We start from the raw sequence: 8,658 nt of genomic DNA on the forward strand, positions 1-8,658 counted from the left end.
ATCTCTTTTTCTTATTTGTAAAAAGACATCTTCATCTCTCATTGAAATAGAAGCTCTCGCCATTTGATGAGATAGGGATTCTTGAGATATCTTATTTGTAAAACCTATCCTTGAATAGATGTAGTATAAGAAATATATTAAGACTATGAATAATATAACATTACATTCGTGCATTAGAAATAGATTCATTTGGATCTAAGAGTGATATATCTTAATATAATTTTTTAATCTTTAAAAAATAATAAGAAATTGAGAGATCACCTTACATGGTATTTGCTAAATCATTCTCCAAATATTGAAGCAGAGTCATATTATTTTTGTTGAGCAATGCATCAAGAGTGATTCAAATCTCTGAAGTTGATTTACAACGACTAATATGTTCGAAGAGATCATGAAAAATATATATTTTTAATATAAATCCAGCATTTGCATTTAAAGTCCTCCATCTCTTCATAGCGTCTTCGTCTACAACACCTGATGCTATTTTTTGTATTACTATCAACCACATCTCATAGATCTTTCCAGATATGACTTCAAATAAGTCTTCCCGATCTTATAGTTAAACCGATCAAGAAGTTTAATATAAAATCCACCCACTCAACTATAATATTCCATAGTAAAAAAAGATTATCTTCTATAATATTCCACGGTGAAAAAAGAGAATCACAGTAGGTATAATCCTTTCTCAAATAATAGTAATAAATCAAACAGAAGAAATCAAGACGAATTTTTTTTTATTGAACTCCTAAAAAAAAAAAAAAACTTATAAGTTTTGAACAAAGTCTTAGACTTTGACTTGAATACTCACACTTTTATTGATCTACATATAAATACCATATATTTATAAAATAGAGGTAAAATACAATAGTCCTTAATCTCTATAACTCTATCTAATTTTATTTTAAAAAAATTAAAAATATATTTTTAAATTAAAATTTTTTATTCTTAAAATTATATAATTTATGATATTTCAAAATATACTTTATTTGTCACCCGAGAATGACTTCTTCGTTGCGGGTGCTGCGCGCTAGTTACTTATTGCACTACCGGGAGTCTCCACGAAGAAGGGCTTCGTCGTCGCGCGTGGTCTGGAACGATGGGGCCTCTTTCTGGGGAGGCCGATGGTCCTTTTCGCTATCTTTCACGGGTCCCCCTCTTGATTGCCTGCGTTTGTTGTTCACGGAGTCGTAAAGATTCCTTCATTTTCATATGGATCCTCTTTAAGGCGCGGTCGCCTTCTGGGCTCGCCAAATCGTCATCGATTATGAATGCTCGTCTCGGTTTCCTCGAAGACTCGTGATTGACTTTGGAAACCCTCACCTGGATCCTCGATCGCCTTCTGGTGTGCCAAAAAATGGTTTCTTTTTTCCTCGAGTGGCTGGATTATATAAGTTGCATCCCTCCGGCGTTCTTGTTGACCTTGACTTGTGCTGCTGCGGGTGGAGGATGTGGAACGGTTTGGCCTCCGATCTTGTTCCCTTGGTTCTTCCCTGATTCTTCTCCTAGTTGTCATGCAAAGAGTTGAAAGCTTCGACATTTGCGTTTCGTTGGTTCGGTAACTCGGTCACAAACGATCCTTTTGGGTCTTTTTTAACCTTTCCATGCTGCAGGTGAACGGTTTCGCCTCTTTTCTCGTTTCCCTACTTGTTATCTAAAGTTTCGATCTTTGCGTTTCATTGGGATCCGTGTGACTGGGGTGTTAGTTCTCGGATTCTTGGCGACTTGGTTTCTTGATTTGGACTAACGTTAGTCGGATGTCGAACGGTTCTGCCTCCTATCTCGTTTCCCTTCTTCTTCTTCTTGTGTGGTTATAGTAGTTTTCTCGTAGTATTTGCCTTTCCAATTAGCGCAGTGGTTGGGATTCTTTTGGATGATTTCTTGGATTCTTATCTGGGTTTTTCCTGCTGACTGCACTTCTTGTGAATTTGGCTTTGAGTTTTTGAGTGTTGTGAACTTGAACCTGGGCGATCGTTGCTGTTTCTACAAATGATTCTCAACTTCATTTAAATCGAGCGTCATCAATTTCTAGGGTTTCTGAAAGTGATGTAAATCCATTCTTTTTTTGGGGGGGGGGGGGGGGGGGGGTTGAGTTCTTCAACAAAAGTTAGCAATGCAATCGAACGTAAATAGTATTCATCTATCAAGTAAGTCAGACAGTTGAAATCATAATTTATAAAAGTTAATGTGTAAGAATTTTGAAAGAGTTACTTCATTCTTTCCTCATTTTCGTAGTTAAAAGAATCAAGGTGCCATCCTGTTTCCAGGATTTGGCTACATAATAGATGACTCTCTGATCATAAAAAAGCAATAAGGTTTAATATATTGTATTGATGATTATTTTCATGAAATCAAAAGAAAAGAAGGGGCGTTTTACTTTATTTTGATTATCTTATTCCCTGGTCGTTCTTTGTTAAAGATGTAATTTGAGACCTTTCATTCTTTGTTTATTATGTTGAATTTGTGCTTTAAGCTTCCTGGATCCACCAATGGAGTAAAAAGGCAAGAAAATGCCTTGAAAATGCCTTTTTGACAATATTTGATATTGCTGCTCCTTTTTGGTGCATAATTCACGTCAGAGGTTTAGTTTGTTTTAAAAAGTAATTTTGGAATTTCCTTGTCTGGATATTATCATAAATGAACTTTTCGCTTTAAATATGCATCTGCTGCAGCATATTTTCTATTTAATATAGTTTTTGGGGCATTAGCTTTATGTTAAATATGGATAAAATTTTGGACTCCCTAGTGGAAGATATCATTGATGGATTAGACTAAGACTTTCCAAGTAGGAACTGTGAAAAATCTGTAGTTCTTGCAGGACATGGGTTTGGTGGTCTTCTTACAGATCATATAGTGTCATTTTCTGCACAACTTGCTTGTAGACACTGGCATTTTTTGTTGTGTATAGTGGAGCAAAAGTTGGGGTTTGTGAATCAACTTGATTTGGGGATCAGAGAATGCCGCTTTTGGAACTGATACCGATCGGAACAATCTTGGCACTGCTGACAGATCAGGTCTTACAAACAGCAACAGCCGCAAAGGATGTTCTTATTGAGAAAGAAAGTTTTAAAGCATTATCAAAGTATCTCTATGATATCGAACCTGTCTTGAAACAATTGCAGCTTCATGAGTTGAATGACACTCAAGCTGCGAGACAAGCATTGGAGTTTCTTAAAGAAGATGTCAAGAAGGCAAAGGACATAGTGGATAAATATAAGAACCGTGCACGCTTTTATTTACTTGTAAGATGCCGAAACATTGTAAGAGAGATACAAGATGTCACGAGGGACATTGGAAGGTCTCTTGCTGCTTTGTCCCTTGCAAGCACTGAAGTCCTCTCTGATTTATCAGAAAGGATGAATAGGATTCATGGAGAAATGCAGAAGGCTGAGTTTGAAGCTTCTCAAGCACAGATCAGAATTGTTGAGAAGTTGGATCAAGGACTTCGTGAGAGGAAAAGTGATCAGACCTTTGCAAATCACATGCTGGAAGAAATTGCAAAAGCAGTGGGTGTGCCTATTGAGCCATCAGAAATAAGTGAAGAACTTGCTAGTTTAAAAAGGGAAAAGGAAGAAGCAGCTGCTCGTAAGGAAAGGGCAGAAGAAATCTTTTTGGAGCAAGTTATTGAACTTCTATCTCACGCTGATGCTGCTGTTGATCAAGAGGAAATTAAACATCATTATCAACGTAGGGTCCAGACTATAGAAAACTATGCTCCACAGGATGAGTCCATTAAACCTTTGAACTCATTTATGTGTCCCATAACAAGATCAGTGATGGTCGACCCTGTCAGCCTTTGCACTGGAACTACATGTGAGCGAGCAGCCATCGAAACGTGGTTTGAATTTGGACATGCTATAGATCCAGAGACACACCAAATTCTTGAGGAGTTCTCACTAAGAAGCAACATTGGTTTGAGACAGTCCATTGAGGAGTGGAGAGAGCTCAACTATTGTCTTAAGATTAGGTCAGTGAAGGGAAAATTACAATCTGGTGATGATTCAGCATGTGCTAATGCTCTCGACCAATTGCAGGAGGTTATTAAAGAAAATCCAATCTGCAAGGATTGGATTGCTCTAGAGGGTCTTATTGATATCATCCTTTTGACAGTCCCAAGTAGCCATGATAGAGATTTAAAGAAAAAGGCTTTAGCAACATTAACTGTTATAGTTGAAGGGCATGCTAAAAATAAGGTATGTATTTCATTACTAAGTTTAAAGGCCATATGAAAACAAAGCAATAGTTACTTTAAGCACTATTTGTTTGTTACTTATTGCTGACTTCATATTATTCTTCACACTTCTAGAAATTGTTTAACATACTGTGTTGGTAAAATATTTGTTATCTTTTGATTTTCCAAATGTCACATTTATCCTAGAAGTCATAAGTAGAAATTCCTATTTGCTGCTATTGGCATGGTTTACTGTCATTGACAAACAAATCCTGTTAAATTGCAGTTTCATTTCTTGAGTTTTGATTATGAAGATTTAATTTGAAATTGAAGAACTATGAACAAATGTAACATTGCAATTACCTTACAATAGAGCTATCACAATTTACGGAGGATCCCTAATTTGCTAACTTAGTTGCAATTTAGCATGCATGCAATTATGATGAATTACAAATCCTTTATGTGCATCTCCGGGATGCATGCGGTGTAAGAAAATACTTATTTGGCTGTTTTCAAGTCCTTCTAAAAACTTAAATAGGAAAACTTTTAACTTCTACTGCTCCGAAGCTTCTAGTCTTCTTGCAATTATGAGTGTATGTATGTACACGAGGCTGTAATTCCTTCATCTTCAGATGCAATATGTTCTCTAGAATAGGTTTGTAAGCTCATCAGCTATCTTCTTGCACATACACCTATTTTTTGCTTTTCTATAAAGAATTCTCTTTTTTTTTTCTCCAGATTTATCTTTCCTGTATTCTTCTTTTTTGCCCTTCTTTTGTTTCCAGATTCTTTGGCAAGTTACATTTTTCATTTCAGTGTAGTCTCTCACTGCCTTTGCCAATATGTTATTCCATTCTATCTTGACTGTTAATATTCTTTATTGTTCAACAGCCACCCAAAATTTGCATGTGTAATGATGCCTTCAATATGCTCTTTTGGCAAATTTTGAGATAATGTGCAACTTAATGCATAGAACTTCCTTACAGGATATAAATTTATGCCTATGTGTAGTATCTGTCCATTCTGAGACATATTCAAAGCATCTGTCCCTGGAACATTCTCCTGGTTTATGTCATCCACTGAGAATATACATTATAATTTCTCTTCTTGTATTAAAACACTAAAAAAAATTAATTTTCTTTCCTGCATTGTGTCATTGGTTGAAATCCTACAATTCTTATTTGTTTTAGAAGCCTTTCCATTTCTTTTAAAAGGCAAAAAAATATTACTGGGACAGGAAAAAGTGGTTGAAGCTGGTGGTCTTGATCAGATAGTTATTTGTCTGGGACGTGGTCCAGACATTTCAAGGGTTGCAATTGAGTTACTATTTGAACTACTGCATGATGGTTCAAGGTGGAATAAATCTACATGTAAGAAACTTAAGCAGCAAAAAAGCTCCATTCTTTTTCTCGTGATGCTTCTGAACAATGAAGTCAGGGAGTCAGCAGAAAAATCTGAAGTTATTTTATGGAAGCTTTGCAAAGATGATGATGATACTATTTTATCTGCAGCTGCTTCTAGTTGGTACAAGCCACTCATCGATCGTCTCAGTCATGGTAAGTCCTTAAATATTCAACCATTGTGATTAGTGTACAGTAAAATTTCTTAACATTTCTTAACTTCTTATACTATCGTGGGAAATTAATCGCCAAACTTGAAAATCCACCATCACCCATTGAAAAATTATGACTGTCTCTACATGATACCCCCATATGGTCTCACATCAGAATAAAGAGGATGATTATGATGATAGACAAACTTAGATGATGGTGTGGTGGACAGCTTAGCCATTTTCTCACCTAATGATTAACGGTTATCGGTAGATCTCCTGGGAGAATTGCTACTATTTCTTTTTCTTACCCTACTCATGTTTCCTATCTGACAAAAGACAGCTGATTGTATCCTAGTGCTTATGAGTTGAGAATTTCATCAAGCAGAAACACACACAACTTCTCATGAATTATACTCTTACTCCATCCCAATGATATTACTTGACATAAGGCGTGGTCTTAAGGAGACATATATGCAAAACCTTTGATCTTTTAATTGCATGCTTGCTTATAGTTTTTTCAACTCATTTTTACACTTCAACTTTTAGGTCCAGAGTCATCAAGGATATATATGGCGAGATCCATTGTGAAAATGGAACTGATTGATCAGAACATAAGGCTTCTTGGTGATGAAGGAGCGATCCATCCATTGGTAGAGTTGGCATCTGGAAATCTTGAAGCGAAAGATTCAGCTTTCTCTGCTCTAGCCAAGTTGTTGAGTTCCCGGGATAATAAAAGGTTAGTTGCTGCAGCAGGAGGGGTTCCCCTGGTAATAGAACAAATATCTTCTTTGCGTGTCCCCTCAATTATTGTTGGTGAGTGCTGTAAGATTCTTGAGAATCTCACTTCAGACGACGGCATAGAATTTCTTGTTGATGCAAATGGAATGCATCTCGCATTGGAGGCTATCATAACCAACTTAATCACCATGCTTCAAAATTCACATTACTCGCCAAACATTTTGAAGCCAGTCCTACTCACACTTTTGAATATCTACAAGTCAGACCAAGTAATTTCACAGAAGGCAATTGCTGCAGCTAATGGTGTTTCTGTTATATTTTCCTTGCTTGAAGATCGCAACAGGCAAATACAAGAACTTGCACTTAAGCTCATCTATCATCTTTCTCAGCATGAACCGGATGGTATAACAAGTTTCCTCCTGGATAAAAGGCTGGAGACAGTCGTTGACTTTCTTGAAGATGGCACTCAATATGATGTGCAGACAGCAGCAACAGGGTTATTAGCTTGTCTTCAGAGCTCTGAGGCAGCACTTAATGAAAGATTGATTCAGTTAAATGTATTGCCACTACTTATGAGCATACTCAATACGAGTAATACTGAAGCAAAAGAAAATGTGCTCAGGGCCCTCATCAGGTTTGTAGATCCAAGTGATGTTGAGATGCAACGGAGGGTGGTAAAACTGGGAGCCTACCCATTGTTTGTGAGCATCTTAAAGTCTGGTAGCTTAACAGCCAAGGCAAGAGCAGCAGCTTTAATCGGCAAACTGTCATCGAGCAGTTTCACACTAACTGTTGCACCAGTTACGACTGGCTGCTGGTGTTTCCGAGCAGTATCCTTCCCTGCGTGCGAGGTGCACGGCGGAATATGTGATGTCACTTCTAGTTTTTGCCTTTTAAAGGCACAGGCATTACCCGAGCTGATAAGATTGTTGAAAGAGCACGAAGATGCAACAACTTATGAATCACTTCATGCGATAGGGACTTTGATTCAGGATGGTTCGTCTTGTAGAGTTGCCAAGGTTCTACACGAAGCAGGTGGCATCAATCCAATAGTGGATATTTTGAGCTGGGGAACACCAACCTTAAAGGAAGAAGCTCTTGTAATACTAGAGAAGTTATTTCAGTACAGGGAAGTTGCGGACTTCTACCGTGCAGTAGCAAAAATCCTGCTTATTGGTTTGTCCACCAAGAGCAATGAGAATGGGCATCTCGGACGGAGGGCTGCTCAGGTCCTGTTAGAGCTCGACCGCTACTCTAAATCAAGTTCGATGCCACTTACTTAGATGGTATGCATTAATCTAAACTGTAACCATGCTTTCTGTCAGATTCCTTTGCAATTTATTACATTTTGGTGCTAAAAAACCCTGCCTCATTCAGCCATTTTCCATGATCCGGTATACAAGTAAGTTTGCGAATTCAGATTCTTCTTTCATGTTATTGTTTCTGGCCTCTTGGCAACATTTTTCTGAACATATCTTAGGTAAGATCCTTGTAGTCTGTTTTTGTTCTATAGAAAGTTGTGTGCAAGACTACCATCGAGATATGATATATCTCAATCTACTGAGTCATATAGGTTTTAGATTTGAGTTATAAGCAAAGGATCTTTCCAAAAGAGTCACTCAATAGCAAATTTACCTGCTAATTTGTTTTAGCCGTCCTCCCTTTACATGGTGGGGTATATATTAGGGTGATTGCAATATCCGATTTTTGTGTTTTTTTTTTCCTGAATGGTGCTCCTTTTTCAAAATTTTCAAACCATCATATCTTATTTTAAAATTTTCAAAAATATCCCCTAAAAACTATTCAATGTTTTCCCATCTAAATTCAAAAAATAAAAATTTTATCAATTGTTTATAGTGTTTTGTGGATTAATTTTTTATCCACAAAACACCGTATAGTGTTTTTAAAATAAGACACTATATAATATTTAAAAGTACTCTTCAATATTGTTAACGCACTATACATTGTTTTAAAAACAATGTGTAGGGATTTAAAAACACTATATAGTGTTGTTTTAAAAAATATATAGTATTTTGTTAAAAAATACTGTATAGTGTTTTATGGATAAAAATAAATCATAAATACCCTTTTTTTTAAGGAGTTTTTTTTAAATATAAAAAAATAGAGGGTGATGATTTGAGAATTTTAAAGAGGTTTCATCTGGGAAAAAATTTCAGAATATTTTTTTGAATTATCGTGT

At 36.5% G+C, this 8,658-nt stretch overlaps 1 protein-coding gene across 2 annotated transcripts; it reads left to right on the forward strand.

Annotated features, from left to right (window-relative positions):
- The first annotated feature begins 1,063 nt into the window (after positions 1-1,063).
- LOC103993867 (U-box domain-containing protein 43) lies at positions 1,064-7,877 on the forward strand. 2 transcript variants are annotated; one of them, XM_009414081.3, is made up of 4 exons: positions 1,064-1,610; positions 2,816-4,190; positions 5,406-5,724; positions 6,267-7,877. In XM_009414081.3, exons 2-4 carry the CDS (start codon positions 2,955-2,957, stop codon positions 7,739-7,741), a joined length of 3,030 nt encoding a protein of 1,009 aa, XP_009412356.2. In that variant the 5' UTR covers positions 1,064-1,610; positions 2,816-2,954; the 3' UTR covers positions 7,742-7,877. The 2 variants fall into 2 exon arrangements, with proteins under 2 accessions (XP_009412356.2, XP_009412357.2); XM_009414082.3 differs by having other exon boundaries at positions 1,064-1,456.
- The last annotated feature ends 781 nt before the right edge of the window (positions 7,878-8,658 follow it).

This window comes from Musa acuminata, chromosome BXJ1-8 (assembly GCF_036884655.1).
Source record: "Musa acuminata AAA Group cultivar baxijiao chromosome BXJ1-8, Cavendish_Baxijiao_AAA, whole genome shotgun sequence".
Classification (NCBI taxonomy): Eukaryota; Viridiplantae; Streptophyta; class Magnoliopsida; order Zingiberales; family Musaceae; genus Musa; species Musa acuminata.